The sequence below is a fragment of the Leuciscus leuciscus genome (genome assembly GCF_965113295.1).
Source record: "Leuciscus leuciscus genome assembly, chromosome: 9".
In the NCBI taxonomy this organism is placed as follows: Eukaryota; Metazoa; Chordata; class Actinopteri; order Cypriniformes; family Leuciscidae; genus Leuciscus; species Leuciscus leuciscus.
The window spans coordinates 27,211,888-27,236,131 of NC_138733.1; the positions used below are offsets into that span (position 1 = coordinate 27,211,888).

Below are 24,244 nucleotides of genomic sequence, written 5' to 3' on the forward strand. Positions count from 1 at the left end.
ATTTACTCTTATTACTATGGTAAGTACGTGTAACATATGTAACAAGGACGCTGTAAAATAAAGTGTTAACTTAATTTCCTTCTTTAAAAAAATATTTTTGAACAGTACTGATAAAAAAAGCATACATCTACTGTATGAACAGATGCATGGAAAATCAATTTTTTGTATCCATGAAAAAAAAAATTGAAAAAAAAAGAGAGAAAAAAAAGTAATTTGAGGGGTTTAAATATTCTTTTAAAATAACTTATGTGGAAAGATTAAGTTAGACTTTTTTCACCACGATACAGCTATTGTTAGTATCGTCAAATCTGAATTTAACATGGGATTGTTTTTTTTGTTTTTTTAGATGCCAGTGATGATTGATACCAACTTAACACAATTTTACTATGGTATTGTGGTGGAAAATGCAATCACATGGTTATTTCTGAAGGAGACAACCACAAGACCACACATTTAAAAAGACAGCACACGTAGTGTAATAATAAAGTTCCCAAAGCCGAAGACAACTGAGACACTTTATTTTCTCCTTTTTCTCATCATCTTGAAGACAGAGATTATCTTGGAAGCGCATGAATGATCAGCGATGAGAGAGAAAGTGTACTTTAACGAGTCCACGCGACGCTGCCACACTGATTGTCTGCTTTTAATCCTCGACCTCATTATCACCCTCTGGTCTTACTCCTGCAGTAAATTAATCTATCTGCAAAGTGTCAAATCTTCTCACTTTCCTCCTGGTAATCACCCGAGGTGCAAATAAAACTAGGGAGCCGGGTTCGCTCAAGACCCCGCGTCCGTTATCAACAATACGATGGCGTGTTATAATTAAAAACCAATTGGCCATTGTTGGGTTGCTCATTAAGCCGATCAAATATTTGTGTATTCGCTAAGGTCAATGCAATGACATTCAATAACAGGCAGTGTTAACAGGAAAAACATGTTAGAGATTGGAAAAGTTGCATGGAGAAAACAGCCAAAAAGTCATGAAAAAGATGCTAATTTCAGTGCTACGTTATATTAAGAAAGAGAAGGTGGGCAAAATTGTACCAATGGCCTAACATAGATATGCTAAACCTATGCTTGCTAGCCTAAAGCAATATGGTTAATGGTCTAAAAACATTTTGTATGAAGTAACTAGGGCTGTAACGATACACCAAACCCACGATTCGGTTCGTATCACGAATTTTGACCCACGATTCGATACAAACCTCGCGATCTTCGCAGTAGTGAACGCGCCAGAGAGAAATGCACATTTCATACGGATTACATAAGCAGAGAGCAGTCTGTTTTCTTTCATCTTGAATTGTTCTGTTTAAAAGTAGACATGTCAAGCTTTCTATAGATATATTTCTCAGGTCTATGAGGCAAGTATTGGCAAGTAGACAAGTATGAGTTTCAGTTCATTTATGAGACGAGCTCCAGTTCACGCGCCGGCGCCTCCGTGTCGTGATTATCTATTTCCCTCATATTAAATATAAAACGCATGTGTAGACTGATAATTTTCTAATGTCTGGACTCCTTTATTAAGGGAGTATGGATATATAAACAGACGTTTCAATATATTGGTATTAAATGCATTTTCTGAGAATTTATATTTCAAGTTTTGACTGCAAATGTCACGTCCATAACGCTGGAATTGCCCAATTTTAAAGGAATTTATCCTTTTGTGGTGTAGGTCTACGTATTTTATAATGTTAGCTTCAAATAATACTTATAGTAATTTAAAGATGTGGTAACACTGGATCTGGACGGGAAGGATAACTCTGGGAGTTGGAAGGGGTGTGACGCGATTATGCCTCCTCACACCGCGACATAGGTTCGTGGATCTCAGTTTTCCTTCCTTCGGTTTCATATCGCATATCGTTACAGACCTAGAAGTAACCAATAATGCACAGGTAAAAAACATTGATCAACTGGACGAAAAACTGGGTTGACAACTCATTCTACAAAACGGGTGGCATTGGTGTCTGATGCCAACTTTTATACTACAGACATTTTTTTAGACAAAATTTTGTAAATGGTTCTCTTAACCATACACACCACACACACACACACACACACACACACACACACACACACACACAAACACACACATACATACATACATATACATATATATATATATATATATATATGATGATATACACACACACACACACACACACATACATACATGTACTTTAAAATCCACCTATCAAACTTGAAATAGCCCCCATTTCATACAATGACCCCTATGCATCAAAGTCCATAAAAACCCTCCAGCACCTTTAACTGTAAGCAAGATATGCATGGCCTTTGCTTCAGTAATATGATGATATATTAAAACAGTTATATATTTGTAAAAGGTTCCTAGAAAAATCCACCAAAAAAATCTGCAATACCTTCCTAACTATGATCATACATTATTGAGGGAGAAAAGATACTATGTAATAGAGAGATCTAAACCCATTCTCTCATGTGAATTATTTATCAAATTCAAATAACAGATGGTATAATTTTCTTAAAATATCTTAATCATTATTCAAAAGACACAGTGGTATAAAACGGTTCCTGTACACAGACTCTTGTGTGATCAGAATTCTGTTTGATTATATGTCCCACATAGATCTGAATCAACATCAACAGTCAACATTCATGCCTTCTGTCTTCTGGCCAATCCTGATTTCCTCAAATTAAAATGTTATCTGCTCGCCAGCTTTGAAAAATAGTATCGCACGTAGAAAGTATAATTATCATTTGATTATTAAAAGACTCTCCTGAAGGTCTTGTGTCATCACGGTGATGGAAAAATGATGTCAAACTACCCAAGCAAATTCAATTACCCAACCAATTACTCGCCTGCGTTCGTACTGACTTATTGGGACATTAAATATTAATGGGAGCATGGATATCAAATTTGCTCATCATTAGAAGGTGCACACATTGTGGGCTAATCACAGATGTTCCATATCACTCAGATCCTTTCAGCAAAGAATGAAACACTCCAACACAAAGGAGCACCTACATCTGTTGCTTGAAAGCTCTGCTAGTGCTAAAATATTAGGAAATAGTACATCTATTTACATTGAGTAAACCTGTGTCACTATATGTTACTCCAATAGCAATATATATGATAAAATAAAGGTGAAGTGTATAATATCTGCCACACTGGCATAACTAAATGCAGATGCAAAAGTAATGAGTGTTTTCAAACAGGTTTCCCGGTCTAATATTGGTTAGACAAAAAGAAAATCCCGCCCCAAATGGTTGAGCAGGGCGGCTTAATAAACAAACAGGACAACGTATTAAAAACACCACAGAGAGTCACAATGTTTAGCCTCTTTAGGGAAATCAATTTATTTAGAGTTGCCTCTCAATATTAAGCCTTAAAAAAATCCATACTAATATTCAGATTGTGGGATTTTCTGGTAGGGGTCATATTGGCTAGTAACTGATGTAATCTGGATTAAGTAATCAGATCCTCTAAATTAAGTACTTGTAATTAGATTATATTACGTTTTAAAATACTTGTAATCAGACTACAATTACTGTCATTGATTACATGATTAAATATTATTCACACAATGGCAGTAAATCATTCAGAATTTATTGCTTCTCCCTAGTTCTTCCCTAAAATTTTCCTTTCTAGAAAAGCATATCGATTATATCCATTCAGAAAGTCTTCTAGTTTAATGCACTTCATGTTGTTGATGATAAAGAATTGAATATGTTTAAATTTTTCTTAGTATTTTCATATCAATATGGTACAATATTATTCTCTTCAATTCAATGTGATTAGGTCAAAAGTAATCTAAAAGTATTCAAAAAGTAGTTTGATTATATTACCTTAAAATGTGTAATGTAATAGATTACTAACTACAATTTTTGCCATGTAATTTAAAATCGGTAATGGACTTAAATTTCAAGTAATGTACCCAGCACTGTATATATATAAACACACACAATATATATAGATATTTTTTATAAGTGTATATTATCATTATAATTAATTAATAGATCTTTTTTATCAGACTACATCCTATCCACTACTGGTGCATTTAGTCCTTATAATCTTTTAGGTTGTGGCCTTAAACAATCTTTCTAGATCTCTTAAGCACATATTAACTTCTAACGCATTAAAAAACTACTGTCAGGATTCACTAAAGACACACAGTAAGAAATAAGCGCTGAAGAGGCTTGGACACAGTTATTTTTGCGGCTGACCTTATTTTATATGCAGTTTCCCTTTCAGACGCAAAATGTATGAGAGGAGAGTATTTAAATGAATCATGCAAGGTGATTTACTAAGGTTTGCGCTAGTCAATTTACTGGTATTTGCGCCATTATTTAGCGTCCCAAAAAAAGCATAATTGCGCTGCTCTTGGTAGATTGTGTTGGTCATTATGGAAATGATCCGGCTGCGTCAGTGTTCATTAATGTGTGCGTCATCAGTAGATCATGCGCAGAACGTTCCACTCCCATTGGCACTTTTATGATTGCGCTCTCACGCTAATTTGTCCTGTTTAGTAAATCTGGCTCTAAGAAGGTTATTCTGCTCAAGATCAGATTTTGGGATCCATAACAATACAATCCCAAATCTCCATCTAATTTAGGGAAGTAAAAGCATGGCAGGAGTTTCAAAAACACACCAGGGCAATAAACCCAGCAGACACGCTGGCGAGCTTACAGAACGAGATGACAGACATAACAGTGGGAGTTAAGATGCAGTGTTGGTGAAGTGTTTGCTGTTGACTCAGAGATAGAGAAAGAGCGGTACCTGCTGTTAAACTTTTCTGGATGTTTCTCTCTCATAATGTGGAATCGATGAGCGATGGATGCATCCTACAAAAGGAGAAAAAAGCAAATCAGATTTAAAAAAATTATGCACACCGTTATACCGCCATCAATGTTTCGTGAGCTTCTGACAATGCTTCGTTAGGGGCCTTTGACGTATTAAACTCGTGTGTCAGATTCTCTCATCATCTGCTGTGCATCTGGGTTTTAAAATCTTGAATTTGACAAAACAGCTGTGTGAAGATGAAAAGACAACAGATTGAGGATTGCATTGAATGGTTTCATGATGGTTTTATCATGGGCCATTAGCTATAAACAAAAGCCCCGCGTCAGAGACATCGCAGACAAGAGACGTGTTTATTTTAAAACCAGATGAATGTATTTTAAAACCCGACAAAAAAACAAAATTCCTTTCCCCACACAACATCAGAGCACCAATTACAGGCCTGATCTCCCTTCCACGTGACTAGAAACAAGTTTGGGCTCCATGCATTATGTATGTGTGTTAACAGATAAGGTGTTTGCGATTCTTTGCTGGGGTTCTAGCCAGCGATGATGAGTATTGACAAGAGGACTGAACACGTGGTTGGGCTAATTAATCACACACACATATACAGGATGCTGTAGCTCTGCTGGCGCCTGTCAGAGATCCTCTTCCAATCTGACATCTGCGGGTTAGAGGTTCAGATGCACTTGCATGCGCTATGCATGTACTTTGTGTACTGTAAATGTTTTGTTGCTATGGTGATGTATGGAGACGGTGGATGGAATGTAAACTGACTATATGTCCTGATTGAGAAATGTAGATTCTGAAGGCCTGATCATTTGTAAGGACAAAAGGGAGAAGCAAGACAAACTTGACACGTTATACACCTTATAGAAGATATGCAGATTTCATTTAGCAGGTGCTGAAGGGGTTAAGAATATAATTAATCGTTATAGACAGGGTGTAAAAAAAACTTTTTTTTTCTACACACATGACAAGTGAATTGAGAAAATGTACTATATTTCTGAATGGCCATGAAACGGTATTTTTATCATTTTTTTAAAGTTAAATTTTTGTTGGCATATTATTGAGATGTTGAATATTCACAGAAAACAGCAATATGGCACAGAACTGTTTGACCTATGATGAATACAGTGAGACATTTTCTGTTGATTAGCCAGTTACACAAAACCATTTAAGTGAAAAGTGAAATATCCACAACATACAGGAAAACGGATTAAACATTAAATACAGAAACTTAATTGTCCTACTTTACCATTTTTCTCCCTTTGCTGATTTTAGACCTTTTATTTTTGCTTTGGTGGGTAAAGGCTAAAAAATCTCTCACATGTTATTGAGTAATAATTAGGGCTTGACATTAACACCTGCCAAATGCGGGTGGATTTCAGCAGTGGCGTGTAACGCAGTCACTCCTACTTGAATTTTATATATTATAGCCTATATAAATTTCTCAATTGTAGTTTTTTTAAAAGCCATCTGAAATAATAAACAAAGTGCAATGTAGTGTTGTCAAAAATATCTATTTTGGAATTATAAACTAAGTGCAATGTGGTGTTGTCAAAAATATAGATTTTTTAATACATATCGATACTGAAATATCTGAAACACTTCCCATACTAATATTCCACAGAATAGATGCACAATACCAGCTGCGCTTTCTCGCTCTCTCATGATCTCTCTAGGAGTTGACACACAAACCCGCCTCCCCTCACTCACTTGTTTCATTTGCTCCGGATGAATATTGTTGCTGTTACAGGGCTTGAATTTCGCTGTGGGATTGCGCATAATTCCTGCAGATTTTGTGCTCACACCCAAAGTGTGTGCACATAAAGCCGGTTCCCAGAACTAAACTGAGTTCTTTTTTGCTGCTTATTGTGCTTAAACAGCCAAATGCACACAAAATGATGTCAAAATGGCAGTCTTGGCGAGTATGTTATAAGTGAACGTAAACAGTTGAGAAAGGAAATGCACGTGTAACAGTACAATGGATTTGTGCGTAAGGTCTTAAAGTGACAGCAGCCTACTATACCTGCTGCCAAATTATGAGATAATATTAAAAATATCTACACGTATATGGCAGTTCTTCCCCCATGGTACCAATGTCAAAATTGTGGCCAGTGAAAATGCTGAGTGGCCAGTAACTTTGGAAAACCACTTGCCACAGTAGCTGGTGAGCAAAAAAAAAAAAGATAATGTCAAGCCCTGGTAATAATAATTATTTATTTATTTATATTTAAAAAAAGATTTGGCTTCTTTTCCACTAAAGTAAAATTAGAAAATGTGTGACAGCCACTGAGGTTTTTAATACATGTCAAAATCAAACACTTAATTGGATTGAAAACTGAAACTGGAAAGTTCTGTGCATGTGCAATGACGTAGAAATAGCGTAATGATGTATGACGCACATAACGGGCTATTGTTGTTGAATATAGTTACAAAATTATATATTTCTTTTATTGAATAAAAAATGTATTCAATAAAAGGGTTCACTGTTTAGAAGATTTTAGTTAAATTTCCAGAATATAGTTGAATAAATAACTGTAGTGTCATTCTAAACATTTCTTTCTACTCATTGTCTGTGAAGTGGTGCAGGACAGCCCTTGCTTCAGACCCGAAATAGATCAATATTAAGCCTGCTTTTTAAAACAAAGAAAAGAAGCGATGGCAGGATGATGGTTAGTATACGGGTCATCTCAATCAGCTCCCTAGTTCAGTAGTCAGGGCACTGATCAGGGAGATCCAGTGTACTGAACCGTTCGCTCCCTAAAAAGTCCCACAATGCACCGTAAAAACCAGGGAGCATCGATGCTCACTATGTTCCTTTAACGGAAGTTCTGAAGCACAAAATAAATCAAGTGAGCCAACTCCCTACACATAATGACACGCGATATATGTTTTTCAAAAATGTGTAGTGAGTCAGGGTCCTTACTGTCCTTACAAGAGCCTGAATTAGTGTACACGACATACTGGTTCACGACCTAGAAAGCTAGGGAGTTGATTGAGACGCACCCTACGTCAATTCCAGAGTGAAGCTTATGACAAATGTGCACATCAACCCGATCACTTTATTCAGTGTTTATTCAGTGTTCGGATTCATTCCATGCAAACGTGGCTAATGATACTAAAATGTATGTCGGGAGATCACTGTACAAAATACAAAAGCATGAGTGAACTTGGGTGTGCTCAGAGATAAAAGAAGAAGAAAAAAAAAAACTTGCAGAAACTTTCTCCTATACCTCCCTCTCTTTCCCCCCTAGACCCAAACACACTCATAGGACCATTTGTGAATCCAGCCCCTCCAATGAAACCACCTCCACACAGAAGACCCCCTGCTAGCTCACTGCTGAAAAATGTTTTAGTGGAAGCCAAAAAAATCAATTCCTTTACTGTTGACATCTTTTAAACCCGCTGTTAGTTGCAGAGCAAAGGGAGGCCTTGGGTCCCACCAGACTCCGTTTTCTTCAGCGCAGAACAAGAAGAAAGGTAAAATGACAGGTGTATCTAAAAGATTGTATTGCTCTTTTCTTACAAACTACACAATATATGAAAACATGAGAGCAAAGGCACGGTCTCCCCTCGGCCTGGCTCTGGTTTGATGCCCGGCGCTGAAACCAAGGAGCTTTCAGAGACGTCATCGCATCCGGCGTCCATGAAGGAGACACCAGATTTCCTTTCATTGACTCTAAAGTTAAAGTTGCAGGCTTGCAGCAGTCAGTCACTCGCTATCTTTCATCTGCCGTTGTCCACCCCTCCCCGATAATTACCACTGCAAAACTCTCGTGACCAAATTAATAAAGGGACATGTGTAATGTTCTCTCATAGTTCACCATTTAGTCCAATTACGGCTTGTCCAGGCAGATGATGTGCCTTCACCGGGAGAGTAATGACTTTGACATGAGCGCAGGGTCATTAGGAAACAGACTACATTATCTTAGGCGATCCTGTGTGATTAGGGACTGTCTCTAGCTTCTGGCTCTGACCGAAATGATAACACCCCCTGTCTAACAGAGAGGGATATTTCAACTTTGGTATTTAAATGGTACCTAATTACCCAAAATATCACTTGACAGGGTGATCAGTCAACGAGACAAGCGTTAATATGAAGAACAGCTTTGATTTGAGAGAGTTTTTGTTGATGCGTTGCAGATGACAGACATTTCTTATACCAACTTTGTTAGTCTTTGGATTTTACATTTTTGAAATTTTACATTTTTGTATTTTTTGTATTTCTTTTATTCATCAACACTTTGAAAATATGACACTTTCTGCTTATTTATTTATTTTTTAATACTTAATGCTCTTACATAAAACATGTCCATGTCCAATTTCCATTTTGTTTAGGGTCAAACTATTAACTAACTATTAACTACGACTTTTGCCTCAATAAACTCCTAATTATGGCTTATTAATAGTTAGTAAGGTAGTTGTTTAGTTTAGATATTGGGTAGGATTAAGGGATGTAGTAAAAATATGGTCTTGCAGACTAAGACATTAATATGTACTTTTTAAGTACTAATAAACAGCCAATATCCTAGTAAAATGCATTTTAATGAGCAACTAGTATATAGTGAGAATTGGACCCTAAATTATTACCGGAATTTGGTAACTTAAACAACTTAAAAGTTAAAGCTGTGATACCCTTTTGTGTTTTGTTGCAAATGTCTTAAATTACCTCTTTCTGCTAAAATGTTCTTGCACCATCTTGTCTGGCAACAGCTGCATTTGTTGGCTGTTTAGTTCCTACAGTTCATATACATAATTACGGAAGACATTGTTTTTCATTTGCATAATCTGCTAAGTAATTATGAGCACGACTTGCTCTGTAATCTCTATTGGTTTTCAGTTGTTTTCAAAAGGAATTTGTGTTTTCATGTAAAATGTGATAGGAAAAATATCACTTGATCCCACTGAGATTTGCACTTCTCTTTAATCCAAACAAACAACTAAATTTGTCAACGCATTGAAATTTTAAATTCATTATCACAGTGCAGAATATATTGTAGCCGAATGATTACTGAGACAGATATCTATCCATCTATCTATCCATCCATCCATCCATCCGTCTGTCTGTCTCTCTATCTATCTACCACAGACTTGTTTTATGTAAATGTGAACACTGGACAGAATGTTTTATAAATCAATACTGATTTATGAAATGACATTCAATGACATCAATGACATCGACTAACATTTGTCCAAGCATGTCTCCCTCATTACAGTTTCTTCTTTTTTTTGAGATGTGTACAAATCTAAAATAAAACAGAGCCGTCAAACCTGTAAATGTCAATTACCGTATTTCCCTTGACATTTCTGGATAATGGCTGACATGCGGTCGCCGTAATAAGCATCATTAGATTTCAGACGGCCCGAGATGCATCAACACACGACGTGTTTGATCGCCGTTCGGTAAGACGAGAACCGTGTAACGTCTATGGCATATTTCATTCCCAATTGGCAAGCTTTGCTCCTCACTGCAGTGATGAGAGATGGCTTTGTTAATGTAATAGATGCTCTTGGCATTTCAAAAAGCACTCAGCCCTCTTGATTAGCTCATTTAGTCTTATTACTTAGGGGCCTTATTCACTTCTTCATTCATAAACTCCACTCACAGTCATCACATACTGTATCATGGTTAATAGACTAGACCAGCACACTGGTCAGACGCGTATAAAGCGAGTCCCTCTCTGTTTATTGGGAGGGAAAGAGTACAAGTATGCTGATTGTTAAGGGGTCACATCCTCAAATACAACTTTAATTCATTCACTCACCACGCCAATAGAGAAGTAATTGTTCACGATGCTGTATGGGACTGGATCTCCTCCTTCATCTTTGTCTAGGGGAGTGATGTCAATCTTCCACCTGTCCAACATCACTTCAGTACTGTTCTCAATGTCCTTGAGAATCTGCAGAAGACTTTCTCCAACGTAGCCTGAAACCCAAAGGTCATATTACAAATTATAGGGTTTGGCTCTATTGAGCACCAGGTATTTAAAGACAAGGAACTGACAAAATAGTCATATTTTGATCTAATTAGTCATGAATGAGTAAAACATCTGTGAAAATACTACAGTGATAATATATGAGAGGTTTCCCAAGAGCTGATTTGCTCATCAATCCACAGTGCGAATGTAGGTTTAAGGATTCCCACAAAGTTTCATTCGTGCAGCAAATTAAAATATTGAAAAGACTTAAATTACCTCCACCCCAGCGCAGGCACCTCGCGAGGTCATTTCCTGTGCCGAGAGGAAGTACACACACAGGAGGATTCTGTTCATAGTTGGATTTATCTATGGAAAAGAACAGCATAAATAGAATAGAATAAACAGAATATATACATACACACACACACACACAAGTTATATATAAACAGCAATATTTTAACATTTATATGATGCTTAAAAATTTTACCAGATTTGTAATGTAAAACATTTACACAAACCTACATCAACACAGGAGAATACGTTTCTAAATATGCAAATTATTGTTCATCCCGATTTCAAAATATAAGTTTATACCCTCGCTTTGATTTTATATGTTTTGATGTCCACAAGTTCTTGTATAAGAAATTACAGTGGCTGTAGCATTTATATAGTAAAGAAGTGGCCAAATATTAAAGATTAAGTGGCCATTTGAATAAAATGTTGTTTGGTCAATATTAAACATTGATTTGATCATTCTGTAAAGTTTTACAACAACAATCACCGTTGTCGGTGCCCTCGGCAGGCAATTGTTGTAATGCGTAATGTACGCATTAAGTTGATTGTTTATATTATAAATATAACATGTATTTTAACAGTGTTGTTTAATAAAATCAAATGATAACTTGCTTTTGATACTTTATTTGAACCAATTATTATTGCCTCATTGTTATTATATGTTAAGTAATTTTAACGGCTATTGTTCACTCGATTAATAATCAAAATAAACAAAATAAACATTAGTGACAACCCTAGATTAGTTAAAACATTTCAAAATGCACCTGCATTTCTAATTCCTAATTCCAGTCATATATTTCGTCATTGAAGATTTCACAAAAAAAAAAAAATAATTGTTCTCATGAACCCAATTTCGTGTATCATCTCGTCTTGTGTATCGTCATACCCCCCCAAAAAAAAGTAACTTTCCAACAAAAAAAATTGTGGCCAGTTAAACGCTGAGTGACTAGTAACTATATACTCTATACACACACACACAAACATATACATATACAGTATACTCTATGTACAAACTAGAGTATATATGCAAATCTGTGTATGAATGAATAATGGAATAAATGGCAATGTCAAAATACAGTGGTTCTTTTCTGATACACTCCTCTGAAAGCATCCAGTCTATTACTCTGTCTTTGTTTTGATTGATAAAAAAAAAAATGGAGGCAATTTTTGACTAAATGAGGAAACAGTCATCTAAAAAAAATAAAAAAATAACCTTCAGAGACTATTCTTCAGATGATATAAATAATATGCCATTTCTTGAAGAAAGATAATCATCCTATTTGCCCTGAAAATACAGATACGAATGTAATAGCTTCAGTTCTGTGAAAAATAAGTATTTGACTATTCCGACAAATATAACAAAATCACTTCTGTATAAAAGAACCTCTGAAACAACAAGAAAAGCCTTTTTTGCAGCAGATGTCATTACGTTTAGAAGTTTAACTTTAGCTTACTGTTTTTATTATATCTATAATGAAAACTTCCTGGATTTAATTTACAATATGGCAACAGTATGGAAGCCCAGATCCACATGAATCCAGCGTTTAATTGCTCTAATGACCAAGGGCCAAAACAAACAATAAGTTGAAATATGTGTGTGTTTTGGATTTCAATTTTCACATCATCTGAACTCACCTATTACATCAAGAATCCATCCAACGGTCCCATCTCCACCACAGGCCAAGACTCGGAAGTCTGGAACATCTCGAAAGAAATTTAAGCTGAAATGAAAAGCGTTAACGTATTTAAATAAAAAAATATTTAACCACAACTTTATACTTGTACAACTGTTAAGTCTTGTATATGAATTAATTTAGTGAAAGATAACAACAATAGTCAATAGACATTTCTTCTAACAATAATAAAAAGTAAAATAGTAAACTAAAAATATATATTACAAAGAATAATACATTTTATATTTAATAAAAATATTTTTAGAAAAATCTACATATACTCAGTTTTCCACCATATTAGACCTTTATTAACAAATGCAATACAAATGCAAATCCATCTTTTCGAAAGCAAAGCCTGTTCAGAAGCTAATCAGATCAACCAAGACAATGTTCATTACGACGTCTTCCGTTCCTTCACAATAATAAAGCTGTAACCGCATGAAGGGACCTTACATGGTAGAGTGGCGTGCAATATAAGACTCTCAATTACTTTACTTATTGGGACATGCAGGCTTGGCAAATCATATTAGACAGCAAAAACAGACGACCAATTGCATGAAAAAAGCAACTTTGAGGATGTTTGAGTATGAAGAAACAAACACTCAGTTTGCTCTAATTGCGTTAGCCATGCCCGTAATTGACAGGACAGCCCGGAGTTACACCTGACAGTCACCTCGACAAAGCAATGTCACATTCTCATCACATGACTACACCAAGTTCATGTGTTATTTCAACAGATGTGACTGTCAATGCATAAAGTCAAAATCTATCTTTTCCACCAGCAGAGAAACGTCAATACATAGGCTACACCTGACCTAGTCAGTAGGACTTCAAAACACCATAATCAATAAGTTCAAAAGCAAATTGGCTGACAAGGTCACTAAATGGTTTCTGGAGAGGATTGCTCAGTGGGGTGCATTTATAAAATCAGAAAAACCTGGGAAAAATGAATAAGAGGCTAAAACATTGGAAAGAAATCAGGCTTTAAAAAAAAATCCTACAGTGGGAAATATTCAGTGGAGTAAAAAGTGTGACAACTCATATGCATCGATCTTGAAATATTATTATTTTTTAATCGGGAATCATTTGATTTACACCACTAATGTAAGATGCTAGAAATCAAATTAATTGAGATTTGGTACAATAGCAAAAATGTTTTATGTTTTTGAAAGAAGTATCTGTAACACTTTACAATAAGGTTTCATTTGTTAACATTAGTTAATGTATTAACTAACATGAACTAACAATGAGCAATACATTTGTTACAGTATTTATAAATGTATGCTCACCAGGGCTGCATTTACAGTAAAAATACAATGAAATCAGTAATATTGTGAAAAATTATTACAATTTAAAATAACTTTTTTTTCTATTTTATAATATTTCAAAATGTAATTTATTCCTGTGATTTCAAAGCTGTATTTTCAGCATCATTACTCGAGTCTTCAGTGTCACATGATCTTTCAGAAATCATTCTAATATGATGATTTGCTGCTCAAGAAACATTTACTATTATTATCAATGCTGAAAACAGTCGTGCAGCTTAATATTTTTGTGAAAACCTTGATACAATAAAAAATATTAAAAAAAAATCAGGATTCTTTGATGAACCAAACCAGCATTTATTTGAAATAGAAATATTCTGTAACATTATAAAATGTCAGTACTAATCAATTTAATGCATTCTTGTACAAAATATATTCATTTGCTTGTCACACTTTAGTTTAGGGTCCCATTCTCACTATTAACTAACTATTAACTACGACTTTTGCCTCAATAAACTCCTAATTTCTGCTTATTAATAGTTAGTAAGGTAGTTGTTCAGTTTAGGTATTGGGTGTGATTAAGGGATGTACAATATGGTCAGGCAGAATAAGGTATTATTACTGTATGTGATTTATAAGCACTAATAAACAGCCAATATTCTAGTAATATGCATTCTAATAAGTAACTAGTTAATAGTGAGAATTGGACCCTAAACTAAAGTGTGACCCATTTCCTTAATTCATTTCCTTTATTTATTTGCATATGATAAATATCAATATAGAAATATCAAATAAGTAGTATGATTTTTCCCTGACAACAATTATTTAAAGAATCCTATACATGTACAGAATCAAATCACTAATTAAATCGAATCAAATTTCTTTGTAACTCATACTGAATTGTTCTGAATTCACAAAAATGTCATCGATAACCTACAGTATGAACAGTGAATGAAATCGATTTTCTGTCTACCCAAATATTCACCCCAAGTTAATTTACATGGCAACATCCCACAATAACATTTCCACTTTCTTTATTGCTCTTTAAAATTTCATTTTCAAAATATAGTATCAATGAATATTGTCACAGCCCTCACGGCTGTGCACTTAACTCAAAAGTGACCACATCGCTGGCATACTAATAACAAATTCAGTCAGTGATCACAGAGTCTCATGGTTGCGTGCATTTGATTGACACCACCGATGGTATGCGTGATCACACAAGGCCCTGAGAGCGGCAACACACTAACACTAACATGAATCTATTATGACCAGCTGACTGTCAGCACTGGACACTTCCACAGCCTGGCTTTGTTCTGTGCAGTGTTTGTGATGGTGGATCTAACCCTTTAATAATGTCTACATTTGCAGCCAAGACACAGACAGAGATTGTCATGCATAAATTAGTGCACATTACCATCAAGCAGTGTCTGCATATACAATATATTGTTAACATCGGGTTGTCGTAGCTCTTATGTATGATCATAAACTGAGAATGTGCCGCAACAAAAAGCTAGACAGCTTCTGTTAGAATGCTAAGATATTGCCACTCACCCAGGCATGGGGCCGTTCTTGGCCAGGTTGTAGACTTGACGAGGGTTCAGCAGGTACTGGAACTTTCGGAAGATCCTAGATAGGACAGTTATGAACAAATCAATGACTAGGAAAAATGACATTAAATGTCAATAAAATTACTTTTGTTTTAAAGTCACCATGAAATCAAAATGGACAATTCTTGTTTTTTATGGAATATTACCATATTTATTATAAATGTTTTATCTGTGCACATCATTATTGTAATTTTTTTATTAATGTGCCCTCATAATCTTTAATCAAAATAACTCCCCTCCCACTTGCACTGACATCTCTTATCTACTCTGATAATGCGTTTACAACCTGTCACTCACGGGCCACGATCCTGTCAGATCGGCCAATAGCAAACCACAACCATCAAACCATCCAATCAATTCCCAATGGAAAAAATTAAGTCCCGGCCAACATTTTTTCTTGTTTGAGAAGCTGCTTCACTCAGATATACCGCAATAGGGAAGAATACTTTCGCAACTTGTGCAGAATTTTTACAGAAAAAAACTGTAATATTGCTACAGTAAAAACCTGTGAATTGGTTAACTGCAAGTTGCCTTACAGTACAGTTTATGGCAAAAAAAAATCGTTTAACATGACATTATATGATTTTTTTTTTATAAAATACGGTGAAATTTATGATATTTGGAAGTAAAAGTATGAATTACTGTATAATTTATGGCAAAAAAAAATTCCAGGATAAGACCCTGTGACATCACATGTCTATATTTTATAAAAATAGTTTTGTTTCTTCTTATTTTTGTTATCATTAATGTACATAAGGGTGTTTTTGATAGATTTACAGTTTTATATTTATATACAGCTTTTATTTTACCACCTGTATTAGTACGGTACGATGGTTATCAGTGCAAATAAAAAGCAGATTTTGGTACCGTATTAACATTATATAATTAAATAAAATGGACTATTTTAAGTTGTAAAATATACAGGCACCAATATGCTATTCTATAATACCAAAAACATTTTCAATGTATTTTTTACTGTGAATTTCCGGCAACAACCGTTGGCACTTTTTTACTGTAAATGTAACAAAACAAAAATATTTTTACAGTAATAAAAAAAAATAAGATGGTTGTGGTTGAATGAATTTGAATAGAAACTAAGGATTTTGTCACCACCTAATAAGATGGATAAAATAAAATATTTGACATCATAGCCATCTCATTCAATGTGGTCCATTAAGAGGAAATGAGATTTGATCTGGATCTTTAGGATGCCAAAAATGGGTTTTGAATTGGAACTGATTTGATTAGATCATTAGATCATCATTTAAGTTGCCAGAAATAGAATTGAAACTTAAGGCAGTTCCATCAACAAACTGATGGAAATCAGAAAATCCATTGAGCTCATGACTGAGGCTGCAAATTTGGTGTCAAACTAACTGCAAGTGACCGATATTTAATTATACAGATTGACTCAAGATTGTTGAAATACTATATGAAAATACTGTGGCATCAATTCCTTAAATATGACACCATATTTTACAGTTCTCACCTTTCACCTTGTTTGCCTCCACTTTTAGGGTTGACGAAAACCAACAGTGGATGAGTTCCTTCTGAAGAAGTAATCTACAGAATAAAGTGATGAAAAGCATTATTACATATCGTGTATATATTTTAAGTGGATTTAGCTTTTAAATCAGCTGTTGTCCTTCAGGATTCAGATTTTACTGATTTAAAAGGGTACCAAAATTGTTTATCACACAAACATGCACACACTTAAATGTATTACCAATGTGCAAAAGTCAGACAATGTGCACCATTACTAACGTTAATTATTAAAATGTCTTTTCTACAAAGCTTTTGCTTAACATCTAAACCTGAAATTTTTATGTGAGCAATTTGATAATTCTCTCTTTTTTCTTAATTATAAAAAGAGGCCTACTACCTAAAGTATAACATAAATGTTGTTGGGCTCAGAATAACTCTTCATTACAAAAAGTCCCAGCCACGAAAACCCACGTCATAAGACGCATCTAGCAAACCTCAGTAATCAGCTCCATATTTAGTCATTAATGACAGTCTTTGACCATGAGTCACTTTTCTGCATGGATGCATGATGATTGTGGGGTTTTGGAGCAGACAATGCACGCACAAACTAATCCAGAGAGTGTGAGTCGTCTTCCGGTGGACAGTGACTCAGATGAAGCGCTTAAAACAGAACCCATCGAAACAATCCCAGCAGGCCCAGGTGAATTAATGAGCCGCCCGTCCGGCGACGAGTGATCCATTACTTCCTCTAATTATAAATAATAATCCTGATTATTACACTGGTTAGCCGCCGCCAGCCAAGATGGATGGCCCAGGACATGATTCGTCTTTTTTCGTTCTGTCATTACTATGCTCAGACAACGCCCAGTCACAGCGGGTCACTGCAGCCTAACTGTTGCCTCAACCAAGTTAAGATCTAAGAATGCAAACTAGCTTGCACAAAGTGGGATTTTGAGATAAAATTGTCATTTTGGCCGAAACTTATAATAGTTGATTATTCTTCACTAGGAAGTTCATCATTAACATTATGGGTCACCCTTTATATTAAGTGTCTTAAACTACAGCACTGAGTATTTATGTAAAAAAAAAAAATATTGTTAGGTATAATGTACTTATTGTGTTCATATTGTATAGCACTTTTGCTGCTATTGAGGTGGGATATGGGTATAGTTAGGCACAGGTTTGGTGGTATGGGTAGGTTTAAGGGTAAGGAACGAGTCAACAGTGTAATTATAGATGAACTGCAGAAATTAATTACAGCAGATAAATGCTAAGCAGGTAAAGGTAATTTCATACAGGTATTTTCTTTCTTTTTTTAAATAAAAGTACAATGAAAAACATATATAAGTGCACTGAGTGATTTAAATGTTAGTACATAGGTAGACATCTAATATAAAGTAGGTCCACATTACGTTAATGGACCTTTTTTATTTATATACTTATATTTCAGTTTCATTAGGGATGAATAATGCACAATATATCACATATCTGTGGCATATCAGTTACTAAATAATTTTTTCGAATGTACTTGATATGTAATAAATGTAATCTTTAGCCAATCTCAAAATGAATATCCATTATGAGAAAACACCTTATATTCTGTATTATAATGTTTTGATGCCTAAATTCACTTGTATCATTGGAAACGAATGATTTTAGTTGTTACCTGTTTTATTGTTTATTTATTTATACAAAACAGCAAACTATCTGAATATCCGCAATTTATCCAGTAGGATATCAGCCATATCAAATAATTAAAAATAATTAATAATACATAAAATAAAATATTTTAATATAAGCGCATCCTTCATTAACATGTAATTTTGAATTGCCTTTTTGTCTTCACTTTAATATTCAATAATGTCCCTAATTAATATGAGATCTTATAAGATGCATGCATAATAATTATAAAATAAATAGCTAAATAAAATGTTTTAGATGCATGTTACCCAAGGACATGTCAACTTCCCAGACAGCATTAGGGTAGCACAGTTTAACTTCAGTTTTGTTTGATATAATCTGCAGGAAATGGACATCCTGCTTTTAGTAACATCCCACTCTACAGTATGTGTGAAAGTGTGAAAGTGTGTCATTCACCTGTAGCCCCTGTCCATCCACTGATACAGAATTGGTCCTTTGTATTTCCCCCCCGCCTACTGATTGGCTGGAGTCTTTTCTCACAGTAGACTGTCTCTCCTGCAGTTAAAGGTCACATGTAAACATCTAAAAGAGCTGAGCTTTCTATAACCATCATAGAAATAAGATATATTACCAGTACAACAGGACATATAGTGTTTGGAGGAAGGATGTGATCTCTCAGTGGTCCGCAGTCACATTCGGGTTTGACGTGTGAAGCGCACTTGTTGTGCAGCTGTTGTGTAGGAGGAGAACATAACTTTAAAACACATCATACAATTCAACAATATCCTTTTACATACAGACTTATGTTACTAAACAGGCCTACATGTTGAATTGATCAAATAAATATGTCTACTATACAATTAAATTGTGTGCAAGTTTCACAAAAATAACATATAACATACCTTTAAAAACGTAATTATATTTTCAGACCATAAAAACTGTAACAATTATTTGTAATGAGAAAGAAAGTGATAAACTCACAGTAATCTGGCACCAGACACAATGAAGGCCCGTAAGACCCTGGTAACACTTGATGGTTTTGTGACACTTATCACACTTGTTTGGACAGTTTCCCTCAACCCAGAAATGATGCATAATCTATTCAAAAAAACATTTTGTTATATATACACAGCACAAAGAAAGAAAGAAAGAAAATACAGGCAAAGGAGTATGCGTTTTGATTAAGACTCATCATTGGTGTATTTGGGCCTCTTTTTAAACCAGGTTAATCATGTAATTAGCAATGCTTAGAGAGAGAATTTCTTTCTAATTTCATTAGCTGAAAAGAAGCCCTTGGTCTAAGCCCCGTGGAACATTGGTGATCCAAGCGTGCTGGTTTTTAAACACTACAATTCGACGCACCTCTGTGTTTTTCTTGGATTTGACGTATGTTTTGATGCAGGACGGGGGGGCTCGAGCCACACATCTCTCGTGAACGGTGTACTTACAGACTATGAACCAGACAGACAGAAAATTAATTCACAAAGTAATGTAGAAATGTTTGGATGATTTGTTACTGGTTTCTAGTCTATCAATTTCTATAATTTGAAATATTTCAATGTGTATTTTAATTATATTTTAACATTTATACATTTTGAATAATTGCTTATTTAATATCAAACATATTTTTATTGTTCATTTTTAATATATTATTTATTGAAATAATATCTACTTCACCAAAGTACGAAAATATATATTTTTTAAAAGTATCGAAATTAAAGTATATAAATACATACATATATATTATATAGAATTAAATATTATCTCACAACCATCTTCAAATCTTTGATTGCATTTGTTTAAAGATGAGATATTTAATACACCAACTTATTTATATTCCAAATGAAAGTAATCACATGATTTTTTACTTGTATTTGTCAATTTGTACTTATCGAATAAGGCAAAAAAATATTAAATAACAGAATCATCTAGTGATCAATGTAATAAATGTTGTGAACTAACAGGAACAGCACAGGCCTTGCTTTCCCAATCCAATCAACATATTCAGACACAGGTTACAATATGCAGGTTTACTGAAGTGCTTCAGTCTCCACACATGCTGCCCGTCATCCTTTACATTCTGCAAGAGAGAGAGAATGAGAAAGACAAAAGATAACAGTGAGAGAATGAGTATAAGACATCAATGAGGACTTGACAATGACAATACAACTGTAATGAAAAACATTACAACATTTACATGAAGGTGATTCTGGAATCCTACAGGGATATGTCTTGAAAAGTGTCAAATATGCATCTTTAACAATTTGGAGGTCATGCCAAATATATCAGACACCAGACCACTAATGCAGCTGTCAAGGCATTTAAATGAGTGGATGACTCCATCTAGTGGGTAAGGAGAGTGTAACATCAATTTATCAACTGATGAATCTGTTCTCCTGGCTTAGATGAATGGCTAGATGGAGAGACAGGTGGACTGGATGGATGGATGGATGGATGGACTGACTAGTGGGTAGTTGGACAAACACATATAAATACATAAAACTGAACTGGTAATCACATTTTCAAGTCCCAGCAGCACTAGCAGAGGAATGGTGGTCAAGCCTCCCTGGACCCACTCTTCAAGAGAAACCATCCCGTCATGGTCATAGTCAATCTCCTGCATCATTTCCTCCAGAATCTACACCGCAATAACACCAAAAAAAAGTTAATAATCAGAAAACATGAAAACATCAAATTCTGAACAGGATCAAATTCAATTTAATCTTACTGGCTTCAGTTCTGTTACGTCCCACTCCAGATACTCTGCAACATGCATCATCTGAGAGATAATGTGCTCCAGTTCCTGTTCAAGAAGAGCAAACTTTCTGCATTATCACTGCAACTCTACACAAAGATCTAGGCCGCCATTCGAAATCGGATTAACTTAAAAAATTATTTCTTTGCGTCTGATAAAAAAAATTGGGGTTGAGGTAACGCATTACAAGTAACGCAAGCTACGTAATCAGATTAATTTTTTGAAGTATCAAATATTTGAGTTACTTCGACAAATAAGTAACGCAAGTTACTTTGTTTTCCCATTTATTGACTGAGAAATCAGGAGTAAGTGAAGAGGCGTTGTGTGCACTGTCTAAACATGATGGTTACTGTCGTTCTAGATTAAATGTGAACAAGCATTTACTCATCTCAGTTGAGTAAAATGTGTTTCTTTTTAAAAATATATCTTATATATTTGTTAAAAATATATTTCTACCCGCATGTTGTTCTGTCCTAGCTAGTACACTGTAAAAAAATATATGATCAATAAGTTATGACAGCATATGATTTGAAAAAAAAAAAGTTTAATGTAATTAAAGTTGAAATGACTTAAACATCCAAGTTGGTAGTACTTAAAGATTTAAGGCAGCTACTCTTATTATAGTGCAATAGGCTTTATTAGCTTAAAACGTCCAACCTGTTAAGGTCCACATTATTACTCATTGCTTCATAAAAAAGTAATGTAACAGGATGAAAAGACTCCATAGAATATAGTATATAGCATGAAAGTGTGTGATTTCGGATGCAGCCTTAGTGTAGAGACGCTTAATCTTGCACCACGAGATCTACCTTTTACAAAAATATGTTTTACTTCCAACTTAATCAAACACATCTGACACAGGTAATCAATGTCTTTGAGTTAATTCAAAAAATTACAGAGTCTGAAAAACTCAACAGTAAAGGAGCAAAACTGAGCATCCATCATTTAGTGTATGAAAACAATTCAGTGTTAAACCACTAGGTGGCGTATTCTGGGGTTTAAAATGCACTTAATATTCAATAACACTGCATTATTGATCTGACTGCACTGATACTGTTGGATGAGAATAAAACTTAAACTGAATTGAGTAGCTGAATCGACTGCTTCACAATTTTTGCAACATCAAAACTGTAATGGAATTGAATCAACACTGAACTAACTCGAGCTGAAAACTGACACTATTGTCTTCTATAGAATTAGAATTTAGCTCATATTTAAAGAAGTTTGCATCACTGATTGTTATTTTCCTGTTTATTACTGTGAAGCTGCTTTGAAACAATCTGTATTGTATAAAGTGCTGTGCATAAAGAGGGCTTGACTTGACTTAAAACAGTAATAAACTGGAGGGACTGCTGGAAAGATGAGGTCTCACCTTACTGTCTAAAAACCCGTTCCCATCTGTGTCATAAAGCCGAAACATAACTGTGACAGAAACAAAGAGAGACGGAGAGAGGTTGAAAGAGAGAAAACACTGCAGTTTTAATACAAGGATAATTTATGCATCTGATAAGAGCACTGTTTCAATTGCAAATTCTGTATCCTTCAAAATAGGATAAAAAAGGTTATCTATGAAATGAACCAAACAATTCAGAGTGCAATCTAAGCGTTTCTATGAGGCATCATAAAGTGGGTGTTGCCATGGAAACCAGCAGCTCAGCCAATAGCAGAATCTCTCAAGAAGTCAATTTAATCAGGTTTAGCACAATTTAAACTAGACTAGCACGTCACAGACGTCCTTTATGCAAACCGATCGTTCTTTCTTTCATAATAATGACTCAGAGGTGCTATCAGCCAGAGGATATTAAAATCTGAGCATTTCAGCAGTTTAACCATGTCTTTCTGTCTGCCCATAGCAACAGGTTTCTGAACTAGCAGCCTAGAATTACAATTACAAAAGCTGCCAGTAGATGGCAGCACAGCCTCATGTTTTCTCCATTTTGGAAACCAATTGGCAACCAATTACGGAACCAAATGGAAAAACCAACACAATATAAAGAGTTTCTTCCACATCACAAAGAACTTGCGAGTGTACTTATTTTAAATAAAAATGTAATGGTATAGTAGGTGATCCTACATTCTAGTTTGTCTTCTGGTCGTCCGCCCTCCAGGAGAGAGAGGTAGCAAATCATATCCTTCAGCTGGATTGTGCAGAGAGGTTCGGACAAGGTTGTCACCTTTGGCGGGGTGCAGTTTCCCTTTATCAGCTTTAGACCTTGTAAAGCACAATTTGAGTATGTTTAAAGCGCATTGATTTCTATGTATTTGCTATGTTTTGGCAAGAACCGAAACTCAAAATCACTGGAATCTCCATTTTTGGTCTAACTGTTGTCCTGGAATATTGTTGCACCTTCTATTGCTTTTAAGACAAAGTAATACAATTAAAACTGAATAAAAGGAATAAACGAAATATAGCTGCTTTGTGTGCATATGTGGCCAACATCATTGGTTCTTACAATACCGGGTCCGTGAGATTTGTTTGCTCAACGAGGCTACATTTATTTGATCAAAAATACAGTAAAACAAAAACATTGTTAAATATTATTACAATGTAAAAAATTTATTTTCCATTTTAATATATTATATAATGTAATTTATTCCTGTGGTCAAAGTTGAATTTTCAGCATCATTACTCCAGTCTTCAGTGTAAAATCATTCTATTATGCTGATTTGCTGCTCTAACAACTATCATCAATGTTGAAAACAGCTGTGCTGCTTAGTAAAAAAGTTCAAAAGAACAGCCCTTATTTGACATAGAAATCTTTTGTAACGATACAAATGTCTTTTCTGTCACTTCTGATCAATTTGATGTATTTTTTACACTGC

The 24,244-nt window shown here is 34.9% G+C and overlaps 1 protein-coding gene across 1 annotated transcript in view; it reads right to left on the reverse strand.

Moving 5' to 3' along the window:
• dgkb (diacylglycerol kinase, beta) overlaps nucleotides 1-24,244 on the reverse strand; it is a 61,209-nt gene that overhangs the window by 30,134 nt on the left and 6,831 nt on the right. The window contains exons 6-20 of the mRNA XM_082180792.1: nucleotides 23,496-23,633; nucleotides 22,794-22,843; nucleotides 21,395-21,469; nucleotides 21,185-21,304; nucleotides 20,629-20,746; nucleotides 20,029-20,117; nucleotides 19,648-19,764; nucleotides 19,298-19,396; nucleotides 19,123-19,221; nucleotides 17,030-17,103; nucleotides 15,485-15,559; nucleotides 12,628-12,713; nucleotides 10,975-11,064; nucleotides 10,546-10,706; nucleotides 4,754-4,818 (exon numbers count right to left, since the gene is read on the reverse strand). Coding sequence (XP_082036918.1) covers nucleotides 4,754-4,818; nucleotides 10,546-10,706; nucleotides 10,975-11,064; nucleotides 12,628-12,713; nucleotides 15,485-15,559; nucleotides 17,030-17,103; nucleotides 19,123-19,221; nucleotides 19,298-19,396; nucleotides 19,648-19,764; nucleotides 20,029-20,117; nucleotides 20,629-20,746; nucleotides 21,185-21,304; nucleotides 21,395-21,469; nucleotides 22,794-22,843; nucleotides 23,496-23,633 — 1,456 coding nt within the window. The remainder of the gene's footprint in view (nucleotides 1-4,753; nucleotides 4,819-10,545; nucleotides 10,707-10,974; nucleotides 11,065-12,627; nucleotides 12,714-15,484; nucleotides 15,560-17,029; nucleotides 17,104-19,122; nucleotides 19,222-19,297; nucleotides 19,397-19,647; nucleotides 19,765-20,028; nucleotides 20,118-20,628; nucleotides 20,747-21,184; nucleotides 21,305-21,394; nucleotides 21,470-22,793; nucleotides 22,844-23,495; nucleotides 23,634-24,244) is intronic.